Below are 25138 nucleotides of genomic sequence, written 5' to 3'. Positions count from 1 at the left end.
AGGCATAAAAGCTAATTTGGAGACCTCCTTGCCCCAGAATAAAGCCTTAAGTCCTTGGCATGACTTGAAAGAACCTCACCCCTCACGAGGCTGCACTTCCCTCGCTCGGCATGCTAACCCACTCTGTGCTGAACACGCCATCCTCGCACTGTCCCTTCCCCTAGGGTATCACATTCCACCCGATGAAGACCTAGTCATCTTTAAGTCTCAGCTCAAGCAACATCTACTCTTCCTCAAACTGCAGGTAAAATGCCACCTTCACTGTGTCACCCCCGATACACACATTCAGCACCTACAACATCGTCCTATTTATCTGTCGATGTGTCTCGACGGGAGCCCCTCTCAACTGCAAGCTCTCTGCAAGGTAGGGGTTATGTCTCATTCATCTCATCCATAAACAGGAACTTAATGTTTGTTGAATGAATAAACAGTTAAATAAGTGAATGAATGAATTACTTAAGTGACATGAAGGCTGAATTGTACAGTTAGATAGGATTTGGAAAAATCCTATCAAATTCCAAAATTTGGGCATAGGGGTAGGTAGAGGGCAGAAGAGATATCAGCTGAAGCAATAAATCATCACTTTGTTCAAAAAAAAATTAAATTTTCTGATGTAGTTTTTTGTTTGAAAATGAACCTTTCCTAAAACTCACCCCTTACCCTGAATTTGATAAATTCTTACATGTCATTTTCTAATGGTTCCTAAGTGAATATGATCCTCTAAGTCTTTTTTTTTTTTTTACAACTCTAACCAATCACTTTAATCCAAGCATAGGAAAATACAACAAGAGATGTAAGATTTATTTTTGCCATAAATACTCAATAGCTAACCTTTGATATTCGTGCTGCTAAAGTGAGAAAAATATAAGGAACACCACTGAGCTGGGGCAGTGCACATAAACAAGATACTTCCTCATCTCTGAATATGTTCTGGTAAAGTAATGAACATTAGATAAAATCAGACACGTACAATTACTAAAGATCAAGAATCAGCAACAGCCTAACCAATATAAACAACTGTTTAAAGGTTATGTTAATCAGAGGCAGGGTGGTGAGGCTGGCAGTGCCCCCCACGCGGGTGCAGGGACAGGCGCTCCAGCCACCGCGGAGGGGGTGCCCTCGGACCCAAGCCGGCACCAGCCTGGGCTCACGAGCAGCCTTAGGAGCTGCACTCTGGCTTTCCAGACGGATCCAGGTAAGACTGTGCTGGTCACGATGACACCAGCACTTTTATCCACCTGGCAGTTATAGTTCTTAGTTTAAATGAGTAACTTGGCATTCTAATTGATCCCTCAGTCCTTTGTGTAGACCTGATCACCTCTGGGTGATCACATCTGGAAGGTGGTGATCCAGACCACAGGAATGCTCTAAGCAGTGCCACCCAGGGAGGATGGCGGGTGGCCACCAGATGGTCCTCACCAGACACACTGTTACCCTACCTGGCACATGCTCCTTCCAATCAGTGACATTAAAGTGTCACTGCGTCAAGCACGGGACGGTGAGTTCACTTTTCTGACCAATATTACAATCCCTCATGAGGTATGCACATACATTTGAATAGATTCTTCCAGTTTTATTCTATTCCAATCCATCTTCCAAACTGCAGTCAGAGGGGCTTTCTGAGACACAAATTTGACCACGTCACTCTCCTGCTTTGTCAATGATCCCTCATTGCCCAGAGATAATTTTTTTAGAAAGAAATGAACAAAAAAAACAAAGATGGATAGATCCTACCCAGTGTATTTCCACGGCATGACTAGTTCCTCCTTCAAATACTTTATAGAGTCATTCATTCTACAAATATAATCGCTTGCTATTTTTAATCAAACCCAGTGAAATCTCTTCAGATCACAATTGTGCATTGTTTTGTTTCTTGAATATGTCTCAGTTCTGCTACTCCCTAGGCTCTGACCTTAGTTAACCCACCTGAGTCTCATCTTCCTCTCTGTCCAACTCAGTGTCTAATATCACCCTTTAACTCTGCGTGTCCAACATGGCAGCCACCAGCCACATGGCTTCTGAGCACTTGAAATGTGGCTGGTGTGACTGAGGAAGTGGATTTACTTAATTTTAACTAATAATATGTAAACTTAAAGTACCTTTAAGTATGTTTGGAATGGCTTGGGCATGCGGATCTATTTTTTCAACTTCATGAACTCTAAATGCAGATCAAGATTTCCGAGGAAAATTTAGTATCTAAATTGAGATGTGCTAGAAATGTAAAATACACACCTGATTTCAAGGACTGTACAGAAAAAAAGATGGGACCGTCTCAGTAAGTTTTTTTATACTGATTACAGGTTGAAATGACGATATTATGAATATACTGGGTTATGTAAATTATTTTATTAAAATTAGTTTGACCTGTTTCTTTTTACTTTTTTATTGGAGTATAATTGCTTTACAGTGTCGTGTTAGTTTCTGCCGTACAACAAAGTGAATCAGCTATACGTATACATACATCCCCTCCCTCATGGACCTCCCTCCCACCCTCCCTATCCCACCCCTCTAGGTGGTCACAGAGCACCGAGCTGAGCTCCCTGTGCTCTACAGCAGGTTCCCACTAGCTAGCTATTTTGCGCATGGTAGTGTATGTATGTCAATCCTAAATTATCATAATTAATTTGGCCTGTTTCTTTTTACTTTAAATGTGGCTACTAGAGAATTCTAAATGACACATGTGGCTCATTTATTTTCATCAGACAGCAGTGGTGCTGAGCTGATGCATATAAAATCCCTGGCACACCAAGCACTCAGTACTCTTTTAAAGTACCAAGGTAATCTAGTTATTGGGATTTCGGGTGTTGTCTTCCAAGGTATTTCTAGGTAGACTTACTATATGCACATTTTTAAACAATCAACAATTCCACCTGATGTAAGTAAAACATGGGCCAGGTGTCTACTATATTCTAAAGGTTGTGCCAGGAGATAGGGATACAATGTGTGCAACACCAGACGTAGACAGGGCCCTTCTTACTCCTCAGAAATGGGCACTCAAGGTCCACCATCTGATATTCCTATTTAATTCAATTACATGAAACAACTAAACGGCCCACTTCTTCTATCAAGAAGTAAATTGTTTTATCCGTTGATAAAAGTGAATAAGCCCATCCAAACAGACTTTTTATTTCACTCTATCATATATGTGTTAGTTCAACTTACTTGAGGCCCTAGATACAGAAAATTTTAAATACTAATATTTCTGAAGTTGTCAGGAAAGAGACTGTTCCTTATTTTTCAGGGTTTAGCTAGTTTACTTTTTAAACTTCTGCATAATTATTAAAATTTAAGTATTTATGTGAAAAAGATTTCTATTTTTTAAAAAGAGGATGTAATATTCACTCCATCCACTTAGTTTCTCAAGCAGCCATGAAGGATGAAGGATGTTTACCTGAAACACAGAATGGCCATCAATCTAAAAACTTAAAACCAGGGTCTAAATCTAGACCGTCCCCACCTCGGTGTGCCCTGTAAGCTAAGAATGGTTTTTACATTTTGAAGTTGTTGAAATAAATGAATACCTTGTGACATGTAAAAATTATATGAAATTCAAATTTCAGGGTTATAAATAAAGTTTTATTGGAACAAAACCAGACCCAATGTTTGGACCAGAACTACAGCTAGTTCTGACAGACACTGTTTGGCCTGCAAAGTCTAAAATGATACTATCTGGCTCTTTACCAAAAAAGGTTCCAACCTCAGGTCTCCAGAATCATACAGAAGTATACAAGGCCCATTTGTGAAGAACGACTGGCAGACTGAGGTCTCTTCCATCAGCTCGTATCCTGCCTCAGAAACTATCTTCTTTTCATTATTTTTCAGATCAACTACTAACCCTGATTCTGAAGACAACCTGTCAACTTAGTGTCTCTAAGTATGTCAATATCCATACATTTCTGGGGCAAAGATAGATGGTAAGATGTTATGATTTTGGAAAAGAAAAGAGATAAGAGTCTCATTTTGTAAAGTAGTAAGAATGCCTAGGGCTTCCCTGGTGGCCCAATGGTTAAGAATCCGCCTGCCAATACAGGGGACACGGGTTCGAGCCCTGGTCCAGGAAGATCCCACATGCCGCGGAGCAACTAAGCCCGGCGGCCACAACGACTGAGCCTGCGCTCTACAGCCCACGTGCCACAACTATTGAAGCCGCGCACCACAACTACCGAATCCTGTGCACCTAGAGCCCGTGCTCCACAACAAGAGAAGCCAGTGCAGTGAGAAGCTCCAACACTGCAACAAAGAGCAGCCCCTACTCACCACAACTAGAGAAAGCCCGCGCACAGCCCAAAATAAAAATAAATAAATTAAAAAAAAAAAAAAAAAAGAATGCCTAAGAATACATCCCCAAACCAACTGAACAGAAATCACTTGCCTTGAATTCTTGGGTTTTTTTGACCACGCTGCGTGGCATGCAGGATCTTAGTTCCTCGACCAAGGATCAAATCCTTGCTCCCTGCATTGGGAGCGTGGAGTCTGAATCACTGGACCACCAGGGAAGTCCTACTTTGAATTTTTTTTTAAAGTCTGTACTCCAGAAGGGCTGTGCAAACTTCCCTTTGTTAACTCAAGAAAAAGCAATATAGCATACCATATCCAAATATAAACTACAGGGGGAAATAACCTTTAAAAATAACCTGAATAATTAAGGAAAACTCAAGGCTAGAAAACAAAGTATAGATACCTTTTCTTATTTTAGTTAGTTAAGATGATGAACGCTTAAGACACCAGGATAGGCATTTATATGGCTTGTTTCATCAGAGGAGCCCAAGTATGAAGAGCCTAAAACAGCATCTTCATGCACAAGGGAAGAACCAGTAGCTGTGTTTGTTTCTCCCCATTTTATACATGGAGGAATTGCTGACATGAAACCCGGAAGAACTAGCCAAGCATCTTTTCAACTAGGCCAGAGATGCGCAGGGCGCTGCTTTCTCTACTCAAGGCCCTGTCCATCTTCCACACTGGAAGCTGTGTTGAAACCGGAGACAAACATCCCTGAAGTCGACAAGGCAGCCATAAGCAAAGCGCAGGACACTGAAGAGGGGCAGACGGTAAAATAAAGATAGGCCGGAAATGCGGCTGTGTCTTTGATGGTGGAAATTGAATGTGAGCATTAACTCTTTAATTCCCCAAATGAACCAAAGACGCCATTTGGAGCACCTAAGTTTGAAGTACATAAACAGCTTCATCTGAACACAATCTTCTAGATATATGAAAAAAGCTATTATGCCACATTAATTCAATCTAACTAATTGGAGAGCAGGAAGTGCTTTCAATTATTGTATGTGCTGTCTGAGAAACACACTTGAATATGAGTACAGATTTCATTAATTGCAGTTCATTATTTTCCAGATTAGTTACTAAACTTGCATCAGAAGGTCAAAGACAGCAATTTTGTCAGCTGCCACCTCTCTCAGTGCTGTATCTTTTGCATTTCTGGAACTCAGACAGAAACTGATTACAAACAAAAACAGATCTCCATAAAAATGACAAACATAAGTCTTTACGAATATGTTCGAGCCACATGATTCTGTAAAATATAAGAACCTTTGTTTTTAATGACTTTCTTAAAATCTTTATTTTCCTTCTTTAAATTTTTGTATTCCTCAGAATAAACTGTTAACTTCTATCTTACAAGAAAAGATCCATGAGTCTTTTCAGATGCTGAAGTATGCCCCCCCCAAATAACAGAATCTTGATCTGAGAACCTGCTGATTCCAAAGAACAAGTTAATAAACATTAATCTTTTCATTAGATTTTCACTGTGGTTGTGTGTTTGTATCTTTGCATGAGGGAGGGAATTGAACGTTCTTGTCTGAAAATGTCAAGGACACTCTGATTAAAAGTACTTTTTTGATAATATTCATTCCTTCATTACACAACTTCTGCCTCTCTTCCACCTAATCTAGCAAAGAAAAGAGGGAAGAATGACTGGCAGAAACAGGATCTATTCCATTCCCCGGTTCTTAATGGGAATACTTTTATATTTTCAAAATCTTACTTTTACAAAATAGAAGTGACAGAAAGCCCTGGGGTTTTTTTTAGAGAGTACCCTGCTATCTACAGATCACTGTACTCATTTACGGTTGTTACCATTCTCTTCGTTAACTTCATTTCTGTTGTTCTGTGCCTTTCGTACTGCTGCTCGCCTGGAACCATCCTTACACAATTCTTCCCTGCCTTTGGTGTTGATATCCCCTGAATGCTTATACAGTCAGCTCTCTTAGTCATTGTTTGGTCAAGCTATAAATAACTTCTTTAATCCTTCCTCATAAATCATTTCTGATGTTATTCTCTGAAATAATTCCAGTTGGTCAATGAATATCTAGTAGTAACATACCCAGAACTAAGTGCAATGATCTAAGTGTTGTCGATGCCGGAGAGAACCCAGGTGTGGTGTTTAGATGGGCTGCTGTGAGTGTCTTTGTTACTGTGACTCTTCCAGAGGAGTTTAAGTCTCCAAATTAACTTGGGACAGAAACAGAAAAAGGAAGAAGTTTTGAGATCTTTCATCACAGTCAGGTAGGAAATGGAGAGGGCAATGGCTTTGAAAATGATGAAAAGAGAAAGTTGGGTGGGGACAGAAATGAGAGTGTGCCTGTCTTATTCTATAGTCTGCTGGGTTACCACGTACTGTCTCTGCTGATCCATTTGGGGGTTTCTGTTTAGTTTGTTGTGCCGTCTCACATTAGAAATCTTAAACAAGGGGCTTCCCTGGTGGCACAGTGGTTAAGAATCCGCCTGCCAATGCAGGGCATACGGGTTCGAGCCCTGGTCCGGGAGGATCCCACATGCCGCGGAGCAACAAAGCCTGTGCGCTGCAACTACTGAGCCTGCGCTCTAGAGCCCGCGAGCCACAACTACTGAGGCCCATGCACCTAGACCCCGTGCTCGGCAACAAGAGAGGCCACTGCAGTGAGAAGCCCGCACACTGCAATTAGGAGCAGCCCCTGCTCACGGCAGCTAGAGAAAGCCCGCATGCAGCAACAAAGACCCAACGCAGCCAAAAATAAATAAATAAATAAATTTAAATAAATAAATAACTTTTAAAAAAAAGAAATCTTAAGCAGGGTTACTATCTATTTTTTGTCTCTAAGTTTTATGCAATGTTAATACCAATATTTACCCCTTGCTGTACTGTAGAATTGATCCAGATTCCTTTTAGGCATGTGCACTGATTTCTATTTTTCTGGGTTCTATCTTTGATGTCATTCTAAAACCTATATAAGTTTTTTAGTCTGGTATTGATTATTTAATGACTATTTATACGGGCCATTGAAATTAGTGTACTAACAAGGCAGTAGTAGCCAATTTAAACCAGAATCAAGACAGAGAGCAAGCTTCGGGGTATTTGTGTATTTCTTTACGCTACACTAGATACCTCACACAGAGCTATGGCTAAGCCAGGCAGTGGGCAGGGTGGTCTAGGAACGTTCATCAGCATGAATTTTGTCCTAGGCTTTCTGGACTGGTGATACAGAGGAAGGCATGGTGTCCCTCTATTTCTGTAATGCATCTAACAAAGTCTCCCATAATCTCTTTGCTAGAGAGAGGGGGAAACGTGGGTTGGAGATGGAAGTTACTAAATATGCAGAGCTGAAGTGTGTCGCTCTGTCACTCTGTAACTTGGGGAGAGATCTCTAGTCACATAGGACAGAGTTCTCTCTCATGCCCTAATGTTCCATATTTTGTTTGTGACTCAAATAAAGACTATGCCCTTCAAAGTTTGCAGATGATAGTTAGGACAGAAGTATTTTTTAAATAATTATTCAAAAAATATCTTGCTATCCTAGGAATGCTGAAACAAAATCAAGATGAAAAATTTTCTAAATGAATCTAAAGATCCTTATTTAAGTATTTTTATACTTCAACTAAACAACCTAATAATAAAAAGAGAAGTGTATTGACAAGAGTGTAAGCAAATAAACAAGCAAACAAAAAAGGGGAACGTTAATTGACCAGAGCATAATGAACTAAAAATACTTGCCTTTAAAAAAAGTGCAATCATATGCCACTTTGGTAGAAGTACATTATTCAAAAGAGGACAGTGACAGTTGCACTATTTTCAAGCATAGGGGTTATAGTATCACTTCTGGGCTCCCCACTTTAAGCAAAACCTTGGCAAGACAACGGAAGAATGATGAGGCATTTATTATAAGAGATATAGTTGACTAGTCTTCAGCTATTAGGTCTGGAGAAAGCCTAAAGGAGCACAGAACCTTTAACTCCTGGGCAATAGCAGAAAAAAGCAGAGGCAAAGAGTGGGTAGAAATAAAACAACCTTCTTCCTGGAGGACTCGGAGGTTCCACATGGAGGGAAAAAAGTAAGAACCTCAACTTTCAGGTATCAAATCTGATTTCCAAGTGAATAGGATGCCATTAGAGTGAAGATTACTATAAAAAAAATTGGGAAACACTAAAAAAATCTAGCCAATATAGCATTGCTCTTGTTGCTGTTATTTTGAAATTCCATTAACGCTCAAGTGCCCTAATTCCAAGGATGGAACATCGTTTAGGTGACGGCAACTTAAAGCATACTTAAAGTGGTCCTAGTAAGGGAAACCTCTATATTGATACTGTCATTTTAAATTATAATTTACTTCTCTTAAAACTTTAGCAGAGATAGTAAAAATGAGAACACAAGCATCTTTGATCAAATAAGTCCAAAATGATAAGCTCAAGCTTTCCCCTCCTTTAAGAGTAGTTCTTTAGTGGAACCTGCATTAATCTAGGAAAGAAACTTCATAAATATGTCTCGATATCTCAAATCCCCACTCAGATGTGATTCTCTCACCTCCGAACTATAACCACAGTCCTTTACACCACTGGATGACACCTGGTACATGCAAACTATCTAACATTACAAGCTGTACAAATGTCAATGGTCAACCAACATATATTTTCCATTGACTATGCCCCTGCCCTGAAGAATTACATTCTAGAGTGGAGATAACCGATAAGCATATAAACATAACAATGACTCCCAATGAAAAGATTAAATATGGGAGTACACTGTAATATGTATGGTAGATGCTATTGTTTTAGTTTGGTTGGTTCAGGCCACTCTAAACTCAAACGTATTTACTTAGAGTGGTCTTTCTTGACCATGCTATTAGCAGAAAAGTCTACTAGAGACCTAGTAGCCATGCAAAGACTTTGGGAGAGAGCAGTCCAAGTAGAAGGAAAAGCAAGTGCAAAAACTCTTGAGACCAAAAGGAGCTTCATGGTTCATGCGACAAACAATAACAACGAAAAGGCCAATATGGCTTAGCATGGTGAACAAAGAATAAAATGAAGGGAATAGGGACTTCCCTGGTGATGCAGTGGTTAAGAATCCACCTGCCAATGTACGGGACACGGGTTCGAGCCCTGGTCCGGGAAGATCCCACATGTCGCGGAGCAACTAAGCCCATTCGCCACAACTACTGAGCCTGTGCTCTACAGCCCATGAACCACAACTACTGAAGCCCACGTGCCACAACTACTGAAGCCCACGCACCTAGAGCCCGTGCTCCGCAACAAGAGAAGCCACCACAATGAGAAGCCCGCGCACCGCAACTAGAGAAAGCCTGCGCGCAGCAACTAGAGAAAGCCTGCGCGCAGCAACGAAGACCCAACACAGCCAAAAATAAATAAATAAATAAATAAATAAAAAATAATAAAGGGAATAAAAGATTAGAAGTCAGGAGGCTAGATCACATAGGCCACTGTAAACCACAGTAAGGAACAGATTTTATTCAAAGAGAAGCAGTGGAAGGTTTCAAGCCATGAACTAATGTAAGGCCTTGGGAGCTCACTCTGGCTTCTCTGTGAATGACAGGACTGTGTGAGGCAAAAAGCGTCAGTTAGACCAATTGATAGGCTGCTGCATAGTCAAGGCAAGAGACGATGGCATGGATGAGTGATGAGAAATGGAGATGGCGAGAAGTCACCGGACTGAAAGTGGTACCCACAAAATTTTACTGATGGACTATTTATGAGGTGAAGCAACTAGGTGGACATTTGTGCTATACACGCTGAGATGGGCATGTATTTTGTAAGTATTTTCTGTGCTGGGAGTAGACAGACTTGGGAGCTGAAACCAGGAGTAATGCTTTGAACTTGTAAAATGTGAATGTCTAATGATTTGTAAGTGGAAAAGCTGAACAGGTGGTTAGCTCCATGAGGCCAGAGCTCAGGGGCAAAGCCTGGGCTGGAGACAGAAATGTGAGCATCGTCAATGCATAAAGAGTTAAAAGCCACAGAGCTGGATGAGATTACCTGGGAGGGAGCTCTGGAACACCTGAATATCAGCGGCTTGATGGAAAAAAGGGTCCCAGAAAAGGCAACTGAGAAAGACTGAGCAGCCAACAGAAGGGAAGCCAGGCAAACTCAGCGCTAAGCGCTAAAGCCCAGAGACACAAATGTTTCCGGCACGATTGTCGAGTCCACGATGAGGACTGAGAAGTGCAGGCAAGATGGAGCTCTGGTGACCTTGAGAAACGGTCCTTCAAGGGAGTGGGGATTTCACCAACCAAATGGAACAGTTTAGCTCCACCATTGAGCATCTTTGTTAAGGCCACTTTTGTATTGACATTCTCATTTATTTATGAACTATGCAGCATTTGGGGCCACTTTTTGTAACGCCTTTGCTCATATATGCTCAAAAAAAGTAAACTGAATGAACAAATATTCTTAAGATATCTTCAAAATATTTCAAGATTACCTCTCTTAAACTGGACATTACAAATTGCGATTATCCACCAATCACTAGATTTCTTTCTAAACCACTGCTGTTCCTCTCATATCCAAAGGAACCAATCACTCACTGGCAAAACAGTAAAAGTAACTTCTTACAGTAGCAGGTGATTTGACTTGCTACATCAAAAGCTTAAAGTAGCTGATAATTATAACAATGGTAGTCTGATTCAATGACTTCTAATACTGTTCCAATTTCCTTTAACTTACGTAACTCTGTCGTCACCAAACAACAATTGAAAAACAGTGGATATCAAACTTTAATGTGAATAAGAATCACCTTAGGTGCTTATAAATGCAGATTATTAGATGCCCCAAGGTGAGGTATGAGTTACAGTTTTTTAAGGTCCGGCTGTATTTTTTTAAAGTTACCTTTTTAAAAAGCTACCATGGAAATTCTGGCACAAACAGTAAATGAATCATACTTTGTGAAACAACGATGTAGCAGTTTAGAACAGAATAACGTATGCTATGACGAACCCGTGGCAAAATCTGTTTTGCCTACCCTCACCCCCACCAAATATTAGACTTGCTATTTCTTTTAAGCTCTCGCCATCTCAGATTCATTTTGGTAACTGTCAAGCACCCGTTAGTGCCCGGTTAAATTTAAACATTTCCAAAAATCTCGATGTTTAATTTTTTTCATACAATATGTGTGCATCTATGCTGACATATATGCTCATATAATCCTAGAATGAAAAAATTATGTATTTGCATAGCAACCTTACAAAACTAATACCATCCCCCTTGAAAATGCACTTGTAAACTTAGAAAAGTCTTTTAAATAGTTAAGGTCTCAGGCAAGGAGACTCACCTACATTTCTGCAACTTGAATGTTTAAGTGAATGTGGAGAAGCTGATGTCCAAAGAACTATTTCAACAACTGAACATGCACTGTATGTGTTTTTGAATGAGTATAAATAAATCCTCATTTATCATTTTCTGCTGAATTCACACCTATATGAGGCTAAAAATTGCATTTCCAACAGGCTTCCCAGGCACCATCACACAAGAGCAGCTTCCTGATTATTTGGAAAACCCTTTAACACCTTCTCTAAAACTTCTTCTAAGGCCGGGTAGAGAGTTTTAATAAAAAGGGGAAATAAGACAAGTTATCACTTTTAATATTTTAGTGAAAGAACAGGTAAACCAGAGTAGAGGAAAAAAGAGGTTGAGCAGCAAGGACAGGGATGATGTAAAATAGTGTGAAATAAGAAACGAAATCAAGAATTAAAAATAGAATTACATTTTCTGTTTGGCAATACACAAACAACACTAAGTGCACTTCATAAATTTCACTATTGTTGCTCTAAGTGATATGACCATAAATCACGTTAGTAGTATACTTGGCAATTTTTAAAAGCAGAAAGGATTGAGAGCGTCAGTGCGTTTAAACAGCTCTGTTATCTCCGACGAGAGTGGAAGAGAAATTATCAGAGCTTTTACCAGGTCTGAAAGTGCAGCTCTGACGCCCCCAGTGCTGGTACCCTCTCCTTCCAGCTTCAGCGCAGCGCAGAGCATCACTGCGCCAGCAACCTATTAGGAGCACGGGCACTGTTGCCTTCGTGACGCTTTTACCTGATGTGTGAGGGGAGATGGCTGTTTGCCCCTTTTCTCGTCGCGGACGGGGAAGAGAGACTTCAGCAGCTTCGGCATCTGCGGCACGAAGGATCTTACTGGACTCAAGTAGGAGGCTGCTAGGTTACTGAGTCCTGCCAAAAATATTGAAAGGAAAAGAGATAAGGCAAAAACAATTACAGAGACATCTTCCTTACTGTAAATTGGCCACATATCCTTTGTAAGCAAATCTAACAATATAAATCAAAAAACGTATCCTTAAAAAAATTAATATTAAAAGACATGCTCTTATTATAGTTACCCTCAAACACAATGGTGTTTCCTTTTCCAATTAAATAGCAGCAATTGGGGTACTTCTAAAATGCTCTAATATCCATCGTGCCTATTAAATGCGAAGGGTAATCCAACCTCGGGCCTTGTCACTAACTGGTCAAGTACTATTGGGTTGGCCAAAAAGTGCTTTCGGTTTTTAAGTAAAAATAAAAGACACATTTTTCATTTTCACCAAGAACTTTATCAAACAATGTATTCACCCTTTTGTTCCCCTACCTTCTGCCATTTTTCAGGCAACTTCATAATTCCGTCTTCCCAAAACTTTTTTTTTGTATTTATTTTTGGCTGTGTTGGGTCTTCGTTGCTACGCGTGGGCTTTTCTCTATTTGCAGAGAGCAGAGGCTACTCTTCGTTGCGGTGCGCAGGCTTCTCATTGTGGTGGCTTCTCTTGTTGCAGAGCACGGGATCTAGGCGCACAGGCTTCAGCAGTTGTGGCTCGCAGGCTCTAGAGCGCAGGCTCAGTAGTTGTAGCGCACGGGCTTAGTTGCTCCGTGGCATGTGGGATCTTCCTGGACCAGGGCTCAAACCCGTGTCTCCTGCATTGGCAGGCAGATTCTTAACCACTGCACCACCAGGGAAGCCCCCAAAACTTTTTATCTTTTTAAGCAAAGAACTGTTCAAGATGCCTTTTACATTCTTCCAGGGAACTGAAATTTTTTCCATTAAGAGAATTTTGTAAAGACCAAAATAAATGGAAATCCAAAGGTGCAATGTCTGGTAAATATAGCAGAATCAGAACTTCCCAGCCAAGCTGTAACAGTTTTTGCCCGGTCATCAAAGAAACATGCAGTCTTGCATTATCCTGAAGGAAGATTATGCATTTCCTGTTGATTAATTCTGATGCTTTTCATCGAGTGCTGCTTTCAGTTGGTCTAACTGGGAGCAGTATTTGTTAGAATTAATCGTTTGGTTTTCTGGAAGGAGCTCATAATAGAGGACTCCCTTCCAATCCCACCATATACACAACATCACCTTCTCTGGATGAAAACCAGCCTTTGGTGTGTTTGGCGGTGGTTTATTTCACTTGCTCCACAATCTCTTCTGTGCCACATTATTGTAAAGTATCCACTTTGCTTCGCCTGTCACAATTTGTTTTAAAAACAGAACGTTTTCAGTACTTTTACGTAGAGAATCGCATGCGGAAATACAGTCAAGAAGGGTTTTTTTCCCCCCTGCTTAACTTACGTAGAACCCAAACATCAAAGCGATTAACATAACCAAGCTGATGCGAATGACTTTCAACCTTGATTTGGATATTTTGAGCATGTCGGCTATCTCCCAGGTGGTATAACGTTGATTGTTCTCAATTAATGTCTCAATTTGATCGCTATCCACTTCAACTGGTCTACCCGACCGTGGAGCATCGTCCAGCGAGAAACCTCCAGCAAGAAACTTCACAGACCACTTTTGACGTGTTCGATCAGTTACAGCACCTTCTCCACACACTGCACAAATCTGTTTTTGCATTTCAGTTGCGTTTTTACCTTTCTTGAAATAATAAAGCATAATATGCCGAAAATGTTGCTTTTTTTCTTCCATCTTCAATATTAAAATGGCTACACAAAAATTCACCAATTTTGATAAGTCTTTTTTTAAATGCACGCTGATATGACAGCTGTCACAATACAATCTAACAAAACTGTTTCAAATGAAGTTAAAGACAACTAACTGCTACTAGAGCCACGTTACAGGAGAAAAACCAAATGAACCTTCTGGCCAACCCAATAACTTCTGCCCTAGAATAAAATGGGGCTTTTCATTTTTAAATCACATAGCCAATGACACACTCGTACAGCTCTCCATCCAGACTTTAACCTCTTTAAAGTCAGGGACCATATCTTACTCAACTTTAATTTGTCATGCTGTTTACTGAATGAAGATGATGAAACTGACCTTTCAGGAAGACAGTGGTGTTTGAGTTGTTTTCACAAGAGAGGGACAAGTGCCCTGAACCAACCCTGTTCTTACCTGCTCTTAATTACCAAAGGCTGGGGTCAGACATGCAGATAACGCCTATGATATTAGGAGACTTATTAATGCTTTATTCCTTATTCTTAGTGAATAAGACTAAATTTTCAAGAAAAACTAATTCAAGTCATATGTGACTTGAAAACTGTACCCTAATTAACACTTTAAAAAGAAGAAGCCAGTCAACTTGAGGCATCTGTATATGAGGCTGCCTGAAGAGAAGCACATGACCATCCCCACCTCTACTCCACGCTGGACCAAGACGATGCAAGTTCATTGGCAATACAGATGGTGCACGGACCTGTACGGTTAAGGTTTTACCTTTTCCATAAAGGACTATTAACTCTAAGTAAACTAGGAAAAGTTACAGAAGGATATTCTGTAATCATGAGCTCAGTAATTTAAAAAAATACAGCAAAGAGAAAGCTATTTGCCAAGAGACAGGTCAAAAGCAAAAATAGGGATGAGAGAAACAAAAAAGAAGAGACAAGGGAATTCCCTGGCAGTCCATTGGTTAGGTCTCCATGCTTTCACTGCTAAGGGCCCCAGGGTTCAATCCCTGGTCAGGGAACAAGGATCCTGCAAGCCTCGCGGCATGGCCACCAAAAAAAAAAAAAAAGAAGAGACAAACAAACAAAAAGTTTAAGATGAATAAAGAGGTAGAAGATATAATCATCTAAATGCTAAGAAAAAAATTAGGAATAATCTTAAGTTTTACATGCAGTTAAACTAACATTCTAGAGTGAGGATGACCTCTAATTAAATATCTAGCCAATAATCAACTAAAGGCTGCATCTATCACAGAAAAAGAGATAATCAGACATGATGTGTCTCCTAAGGGAAGTACATAAAACTACCCATTCATTTACCCTACCTTCCGTCCCTCCCTCAAATTAGCCTGAATCTGACCAAGGCTGTGGATCTAATCACCAATTTACCGGAAATACACGGGACAGAGAGTCATGTTTAAATAACCTGGTGAGGATGTCACCAGTAAAAGTAAAAATGTACAGAGTCTATGTACAAAACCTGGTCTCTTCAACAAATACAAGGCAACAGGGAAAAAAGATGAAGAGGAGCAGATAGACTAAACAGACTTAAGACACGTATCAACTAATCACAATGTGTGAACCTTACTTGGATTTTCATTCAAAATGACTAAGAGATATTCTTGATCCAACTGGGGAAATCTGAACACTGACTAGATGTTTAATGATATTTTGGAATTATTTTTCATTTTTCTTAGGAATGAAATGTTACTGTGGGTATTACTTTAGAAATACATGTACAAGTATTTACAGATGAGATAATATCTGAGATTTGCTTTAAAGTCATTCTGAGAGGGTGTGGGGACGTAGTGGGAGCACAGATAAGTAAGCCTGGTGATGCACTGATCGTTCTGAAATCAGCATGGGGCACTGGAGGGCACACCATGATTCTCTTTCTACTTTGTCTGATATTTTCCATAGTAAAAGGATTCTTCAAAGTGAGAGCAAAATAAAAACTTTAACATACAAAAGAAACAGTTTGTCACTAAAAAAAAAGATGATTGCTAAAAGCGCTAATGATGGATACATAGTCACTAAAAAAGAAACTAAACTCAGAAGCATGGAATGAGCAGGAAGCAATGATGAGCAGAGCAAAGTGGTAAATATGCAAATCAAGTAAACACTGATTAGAATCTTTTTCTTTAATTTACAGAATTTTTAAACAAGGTAGTAGTCTATGACCAAGTAATTTCACCCTAGGTATTTACTCAACAGAAATGTTACAAAAAGACCTATACAAGAACAAGCTTTAGTCACAGTAGCCAAAAACTGGAAAAAAACCAAATGTCCATAAACAGGAGAACTGGTTAAAAACTGATAAATTCCACTGTGATAGTGAAATATCTCTCAGCAATAAAAAAGAATAAATTACTGATACATGCAACAGTATGGATGACTTGAACAGATATGCTGAGCAAAAGAAGCCCAACACAAAAAGAGCACATACTATATGATTCCATTTAAATGAAACTGTAGAACGGGCAAAACTAATCTGAAATCAGAACACTGATGCACTGTGGGGAGTAACTGGAGTCACATAAATCTTCTAGAGCTCGACTGGGGTGTAAGTTACATGAGTAAATAAACTTGTCAAAACTCATTAAATATGACCCATAGACTAGAAAAAAGCAGTCAGAAAAAGACTAGGAGATTGGTCATGATGCTGGAGTTAGCAGGTAAGAAGTTTAAAAGCAGTTTTTATACACAGGTCCAAGGATGTAAAAAAAGATATGGTCTTAACAAATATACAGGTATGAAAGAAATATCAGCAGAGAAATTAAAACTATTTAAAAAAGCAGCAAATGGATATTCTAGAGCTAAAAAGAATAACTGTAATTTAAAAATTCTTGGATGTGCTTAATAGAAAACTAGAAATGGCAGTAGAAATTATCCAATCAGAAGAAACAAGAATAAGATAAAAAGATGAAAAATTAAAATCAAAATAGAATAGAGCTTCTGTGACCCATAGGGCAATATTAAGCAATATAACATGTGTGCAATTAGATTCTCAGAAGGACAGGAAAGGGCAGGGGAAAATGTAATTAACTAATAGTTGAACATTTCCCAAAACTGTTCGAAAAATCTCAACGTATAGACCCAAGAACATCGGTGAAACCCGAGCAAGATAAACACTAAGAAAACTATACCTAAGCACATCACTGCCCAACTTGCTAAGAAGAAAAATAAAGAGAAAAATTGGAAAGCAAACAACGTAAACAAAGATATACCACATGTCGTGGGAAAGTCACACAAATGATGGCTGAATTCTCATCAGAAAAGAAGTGTAAAAGATAATGGTGTCTTTGAAGAGCTAAAAGAAAACAAGCTATCAACTCAGAATTCTCTATCTAGTGAAAATATCCTTTGAAGAAAAAAGTGAAATAAAGATATTCTCAAAAGGGGAGACCCATCTTCTCAAGGAAAACTGCACAATAAGAAATAATACAGGATATTCTTCAGGCTAAAGAGAAATAATATCAGATGAATATATGATCTTCAGGAAGGAGTAGTGACAGAAATAATAAATATGAAGGAAAATATAAAAGATTATCTATAGTTTCTTAATTTCCTTAAAAGACAAAGAGCTGTTTTAAAGAAAAAAAGAAAAAAAAAAACCACCACTGTAAAATGGGTTCACAACACCTATAAAAGCAAAAGATACAACAATAATACAAAATAAGAGGGGTGGGGGAACAGGTAAATGGAATTACACTGTTGCAAGATTCTTATATTTGTGCAGTGGGAAGTGGTAATTATTAATTCTAAGTAGACTGTGGTAAAATTAAAGATACCTACTAGACTCCTTTAACAAAGATGTTAATAAGTAAATACAGGTATACCAGAAAGCCAAAGAAAAAATAAAATACTGCAAAATATTTTTCAATTAACCCAAAAGAAAACAAAAAAGATTACAGAGGAAAAAATAAATAAATAGGCCAAATAGAAACCAACAGCAACATGGCAGAGATAACAATAATAATATTAGATGTAAAAGAACTAAACATGCCAATTAAAAGGCAGAAATTGTCAGACTAGATAAACAAAAAACACTAAACCTAAATATGCTGTCTATAAGATAATCACTCTTAAAGATAAAAATATAGGCTAAAATTTTAAAGACTGAGGCAAAGATACACCATGCAAGCAATATGCAAAAGAAAGTTCGTGTGGCTATACTAATAACAAGCAAGACAGATTTCAAAGTAAGAGTATTACCAGGGAGCTAAAAGGGACATTTCATAATAAGAAACATAACTATGTCAGCAAAAAGTAACAATTCCAATGTGTTATACCCAGTAACAAAGTTTCTAAATGAATCATGCAAAAACTGTTATAATTAAAGGAAAAAATAGACAATTTCACAATCATTGTTTAGAGATTCAACACCTTCTCTCAATGACCGACAGAACAAATATGAGGGGAAAAAAAATCAGTAAAGATACAGCAGGTTTGAACAAGGTTATCAACCAACTTGACCTAATTGATATATACAGAACACTGTGCCCAAAACAGAATAGACCTTTTCAAATACACATAGAATGTTCACTAAGATAGAATATAGTCTCAAAACATGTAAAAAGATTGAAATTTTGAAGAGTCTGTTCTCTGCTCATAATGAAATTAAATAAGAAATCAATAATAATAATACACCCCCAAGATATAGGAAAATGAATTAATATACTACCCAATAACCCAGGGGTCGAAGAATAAATCAGAGAAATTAGAATATCTGGAACAGAATGATAAAAAAAACACATCGTGCCAAAATTTGTGAAATGCAGAAAGAAATAACAATCAATGAAACAGAAAATAAAACCAAATTTGGCTCTGTGGGAAGACTAAAGAAAACTGACAAACCAGTTTCAAAAGTATTTAAGAAAAACAGAAAGAAAACAAAAATTATCTATTTAGAATAAAAAGAATGAACATAACAACAGATCCTATAAACATTAAATGATCAATAAAGGAACACTGTAACATTTATGTAAATAAATTTAATAATTTTGGTGAAATAGAAATTTCCCTAAAAAACATAATTTATGAAAACTTACAAAGAAATATAAAAAGTTAACTTTATAATAAAGAAATTGAAGTCATAATCTAAAATCTTCCCACAGAGAAAATTCCAGGCCCAGAGAGTGTCACTGGTGAATCCTGTCAAACATTTAAGGAAGTAGTAATACCAAGTTCACATAAACTCAGGAAAAAAAGATGAGGAAATTTTTCTCAAGTCACTTGATGAAACCAATGTAATCATGATACCAAAACCTAACAAAGACAATGTTATGAAAAAGGTACATATATTCATCATAGAACATATGTGCAAAAACTCTAAACAAAATATTAGCAAACAGAATCAAACAAATATAAAGGACAACACATCATGATCAAGTGGTATTTCTCACAGGAATGCAAGATAAATTCAACATTCAAAACAATGGGACTCAACACGTTATGATAAGGAAGGGGAAAATTCAGACAGGCATTAACTAGTAGGACAGTGGTTACCTGGTAGGAAATCCTGATTTAAACTACTTCTGAAAGATGCTCAAATTTCATGACAGTGATTGAAAAAGGAAAATGTAACTTACCTGCATCAGGAGAATGGTTATTTTGGGGACAACCAGGGGGAGATGGGGCAGCCAGAGTGGTTGCTCTAGAAACAGCAGTTTGCGATACATCCTGTTGACTTTCCCACCGGCCCTATTAAGGACAAAATCAGGAATTTTGATTCATATCAACTAACAAAAAAATCTAAAGATACTGAAGAGAAATCTGTTACACATTACTAAAGCTTTATTCTTGTTATAGGACATGATAAATCTTATTACCTAAGTATTCTTCCTCTTCTTTATAGAATTGCTCTCCCTAATAATACCACCTCACATCTGGGTATCCCCTATGATTAGTGATGTTGAGCATCTTTTCATGCGCTTATTGGCCACTCATATATTTGTATATTGGAGAAATTTGTTCATGTTTTCTGCCCATTTTGTCCAAATGGCTAAACATTTGCCTAAGGCAGGACTGAAGCCAAATGCAGAATGAACTTCTAGGATAAAGATACAGTCTGAAGTTTTGTTTTTTTTAAAAAAGCATTTCTATTTTATTAAAAATTTTAGGTGTCAAAATTCAAGAGGTTGACAGTATAGTACAGGAATAGCAATTTTTCATGCTGTCGGTGGTTCTCCTGTACCTGCAGTCGCTCCACTGCACACTTGTGAACACTGGTGTTCACTCCCCGATGGGCTAGGGATGGGGCAAGGTGGTCATGTCTGCCAATGCAAAGACCTGTGCCAGCGACGGTGCACCTTCCTCCCTCACAGCAGCTGTTGAAGGTAGAGACTTACCTTCTTTGCGTCCCCTAGACTTGAGGACTTGGTCAATCTGTGAGATGATGCAATGTCGTTGACAAAAATCACATGAACTAAATAAACCTTGGTTTACTGCTTACTACAATTTACAGCCTCCTAATAATCTTTCTCCTATATCATGCTGCTTCTCACAAAACAGGGATTTAGTAAGACATTCCTCTTGAAATCCTCCCTTCCGCTTTGCTCCTTAGGCCCTCTCTGCTCTTGTGCCTCAAGATACCCTCTTTCACTTCAGATTCTCGACGGAAGCCTAGGAACAACTCTAATACAGTCAGGCGTCTTCTCCTCCGCCACATACCATTCATGAAAGTAAAAACTCTAGAACAGCATATTACCAAGCCTCTCATTTTTTTTAACAGATATTAAAGGTGAGTTGCAGTTAAGCCTAAACCAAGTAGTCACAAGTTGCCAATAATGGTAGTCTCTGAATGAACAAGTCTGACTGTACTTTCAACTTGTCTTGTGAATTCCCATTAAAGAGATTTCACTGCATAATACAAAAACAATGCCCACCAGCTGATGGATTAGTTTACCTGTCTAGAGCTTGAGCCATAAAAATGGTGACAGCACCAAAACACTCTGAACATCAGTCCCATCCAGTAAAGAAATAAACCCCAACCCATACTACCAGTATAAAAACCAGTAATGAAGATGAGACATAACTCTTTTAAATGCTGTAGGTTCTCTTTTGGTCTTCTGATAATCACTCTGACTTCTTTTTCACCAGAGTTTAAAAAATGGTATTTTATATTAGTTTAAGCCAGTACTCCACAGATGAGTGACCCTGACGATCAACTTGAGTCTTCATTAGTAATCGCCTGCAAAGTAAGTTCTTTGCTGCTCCTGAAGGTGGATGGGGGAAGAAAGCCCTCTTAGGTTGCCAAGATGTACTGGAAACCTATCTGCTTTTAGCAGCAACCTAAGTACTGATCATAAAATCGATAAGCCCTAAGTGATCTGGATCCTGTTTATCTTACAGAAGCCCATTTTCCCCAGGAACTCTCTCAGCACTTGATATTTTAACAAAGGTATGATGCTCAACAGTAGGAAGCTAGGAAGCAAGAGAGACATGAAGAGATGATGAGGGAAATGAACTATGAACATGGCACTGTAGGAGCATTTGTGTTACTATGACTCACACACTGATTTACATACTTTAATGTTTCATTAACTTTTTTGCATTTAAATTTAATTATCTGTCTGGGAAGCTGCAGCTTTGTGTACTCTGGGACGTCACCATCAGGTGACGGGACAATGAAGTCAACACTCTACTGAGCTCAGAGGAAGAAAAGTCTCACGCTTTCTTTACAGGGTTTAAGCTCATGCAAGGTTGTTCTGAAGACAACATACTTGATTTCAGAATAAATCTGTTTTCATACTTTACATTTTTCTTCCTTGTTGGCAGCTGACATAGTGGGACTCTGTCCCTTAGGAAAACTAAGCAGCAGATTTGGAGTCAGCACCTCAGCCATTTGGTGTGGTCCAGTGACAAATACTGTAGGTGTCACCTCTTCCCCAAGGCACACTCAGGGCTCTGCTACCTTCCCGGGTAATTTTTACCAGCTGGAACTCCCACACCCAATGTTACTCCCAAATCTGAATAGAGGCAGTAACTCTTACTGTCTCATATATTCGAATATCTCAAGTGAAAACATTTGAAAGGATGCACACAGTACTTACACAGAGCCTTAGCCATATCGTTAGCCCCATCAGAGAACGAAAAACGGAGACTCATTTCATCCATCTCCCTTAACCACCATCTTAACCTTGAGGAATCTCACAGTCTCGCTAACCAGAGACGGGGACACAGAGTGTCTCAAATCGCTCTGGGACAGAACAGGCTCTGCTTCCAAGGGAACAACAAATTTGGATGATAAACTGGTATAACACTCCTCCCTCCTCTTTCTGATACCTGCAGATCTCTGGAGAAACACTCCACTGAAATCATTCACTATATTCTTTCTCTCTGGCTGTACATGTCCATTCTCTTGCCAGGAGTGGAATCTGTGGTCCGGGGTCTAGCAACACACACTGCCACCCAGGGACAAGGCAATTAGTGTCTTTCCAATACATTTCACATGCTTGGCTGGTCCAGGGTTATTCTCCCTTTACTGAAATGTTGGGGAAGAAAAATGGAAGCATCCCAGTTTAAGGTACTTCAGAGGGAGATCAACTCAGGACAATGAATAAAAAGGACTTGGCCAGACACCAGGCCTTTCTGCTTTCTTATGAGCTCAGCTCTCAAAGTCAAAGAGTATGGCATTTTTCTTTTTAAACTTCTACCACAGTAATCCACACTCCACTACTGAAATCTGGAAAGATCAATCTGTGATGTTTCTGACATTTTTCATGTCTATCAACCTTCAGAATCAGCCACAATGGGACTTCCCTGGTGGCGCAGTGGTTAAGAATCTGTCTGCCAATGCAGGGGACACGGGTTGGAGCCCTGGTCTGGGAAGATCGCACATGCCATGGAGCAACTAAGCCCGTACGCCACAACTACTGTGCCCGCACTGTAGAGCCCACGAGCCACAACTACTGAGCCCGCGAGCCACAACTATTGAAGCCCCCGCGCCTACAGCCCGTGCTCTGCAAAGAGAAACCACTGCAATGAGAAGCCTGCACACCGCAACTAGAGAAAGCCCTCTAGGTGGTCACAAAGCACCGAGCTGATCTCCCTGTGCTATGCGGCTTCTTCCCACTAGTTAGCTATTTTACATTTGGTAGTGTATATGTAAGTCCATGCCACTCTCTCACGTTGTCCTAGCTTACCCTCCCCGCTCCCCATGTCTTTTTTTTTTTTTTTTTTTTTTTGCGGTACGTGGGTCTCTCACTATTGTGGCCTCTCCCGCTGCAGAGCACAGGCTCCGGACGTGCAGGCTCAGTGGCCATGGCTCACGGGCCTAGCCGCTCCACGGCATGTGGGATCTTCCCAGACTGGGGCACGAACCCGCGTCCCCTGCATCGGCAGGCGGACTCCCAACCACTGCGCCACCAGGGAAGCCCCCCTCCCCCATGTCTTTAAGTCCATTCTCTATGTCCATCTGCGTCTTTAACCCTGTCCTGCCCGTAGGTTCTTCAGAACTTTTTTTTTTTTTAGATTCCATATATATGTGTTAGCATATGGTATTTGTTTTTCTCTTTCTGACTTACTTCACTCTGTATGACTGACTCTAGGTCCATCCACCTCACTACAAATAACTCAATTTCGTTTCTTTTTATGGCTGACTAGTATTCCATCGTATATATGTGCCACATCTTCTTTATCCATTCATCTGTCGATGGACACTATGCTTAAAGGCAAAACCCAACAGGGAAAAACACAGCACGCTCTCAGCTGGCTTGAAGACCTGATCGGTCCCCGTTGGGCACCTCCTGTTTTCCTGTTACCGCTCTCCAGACAGACACAAATGCTCTGGGTATTCCGTCAAGGGGTCTGGTTTTGATCAGGAAAGTGACAAAGAGGTAAACAAAGAGAAGCACCAGTGACATTCCAGGTCCAAAGGTGGCTTCTCGTGCAGCTAAAGAAGAGATGACTCATATCTGGTACCAGCCTTAACTAGTGCCACACTACATAACTGCAGTTTTCAGGAAGGTGATGGGGCCAAAACACACAATTCAGTTTTGTTAACTGAATATTCATCCAGGCTTTTGGCTATTTTTAATTGCACCATAAACTCCAATCAGAAGCTGACAAACATCTTACTAACTTATTTAAAAATATATAATTCCATTTAAAATGTCTTTAAGTAAGACCAGTATTTTCTGTTGACAGAGTTCCGTGGATTGCAAAAGATCTCAAGGCACAGCCACTGTTTAAATGGAAAATAATCTGCTGAAATTAATTCTGCACCTAAATGTGAGTCTAATCTGGTAGACTGGTCACAAAAAGTTTGCTAAGCTTTCATTATACCTATACAAAAACTGCCTTACAATAATGATGAAATAGTCAGTAACAGTAAATAACAACATCACTGCAATTAGGAATATTTTATATTCTTAATTGAAAAGCTTTTCAAGAGTGATTTCTTTTAGGCCATAAGGTGAAATTAAAAGTTAAGAGTAGTTAATAAAATTCAATTTATCTTTTTAAGATCAATTAGCTCATCAGTTGCATCTTGGTGGAGCTCAGTAAACAATTCCAACTTTAATATGTAGCGAGCATCAATAAATAAGGCCATGCAAAATGTGGCTGGCCGAATTCCAAGTATTATAGGCCAAAGTGTGACACTGTTTTAGTACCTTACCACTTGCTCTCACCTCCCCAAGAGCCCTAATCCTATCACACTCTCTGCTCCTGCCTCCCAGACACACCTTTAGTGTTACTTCTCTCCCGACTGACTAATCTTTGCCATGACATTAACTGAAAATTAGTAGGGAAAGGCAGACTTGAACTTACTCCGTGGCCTCTCCCTGCTTCTAAACCTGAATGTTCTGATATTAGGTGGGGAGGACACGGCAGATTCTCTGGTCTGTGACTCTGATTTCATAATCAAGAAAGAGGGATAGACACATAGATAATGGAACAGAGAACCCAGAAACAGGCCCACACGAGTTTGAAAGGTAGATGTAACTGTGATTATAATTTTCATTTTTTAAAAA

The 25138-nt window shown here is 39.3% G+C and overlaps 1 protein-coding gene across 6 annotated transcripts in view; it reads right to left on the bottom strand.

Moving 5' to 3' along the window:
- KIF13B (kinesin family member 13B) overlaps positions 1–25138 on the bottom strand; it is a 186561-nt gene that overhangs the window by 14282 nt on the left and 147141 nt on the right. For all 6 annotated transcript variants that reach the window (XR_004483705.2, XM_033429842.2, XM_033429845.2 and 3 more), the window contains 2 exons: positions 19754–19865; positions 12313–12446 (listed from right to left, as the gene is read on the bottom strand). Coding sequence is in view for 5 of the 6 variants with exons in the window: in XM_033429842.2 (XP_033285733.2) it covers positions 12313–12446; positions 19754–19865 (246 nt within the window). In the remaining variant the exon portion in view is untranslated. The remainder of the gene's footprint in view (positions 1–12312; positions 12447–19753; positions 19866–25138) is intronic.

This window comes from Orcinus orca, chromosome 6 (assembly GCF_937001465.1).
Source record: "Orcinus orca chromosome 6, mOrcOrc1.1, whole genome shotgun sequence".
NCBI classification, from domain to species: domain Eukaryota; kingdom Metazoa; phylum Chordata; class Mammalia; order Artiodactyla; family Delphinidae; genus Orcinus; species Orcinus orca.
Note: the sequence above shows the minus strand (reverse complement) of the source record. Positions and strands in the feature narration are given on the sequence as shown.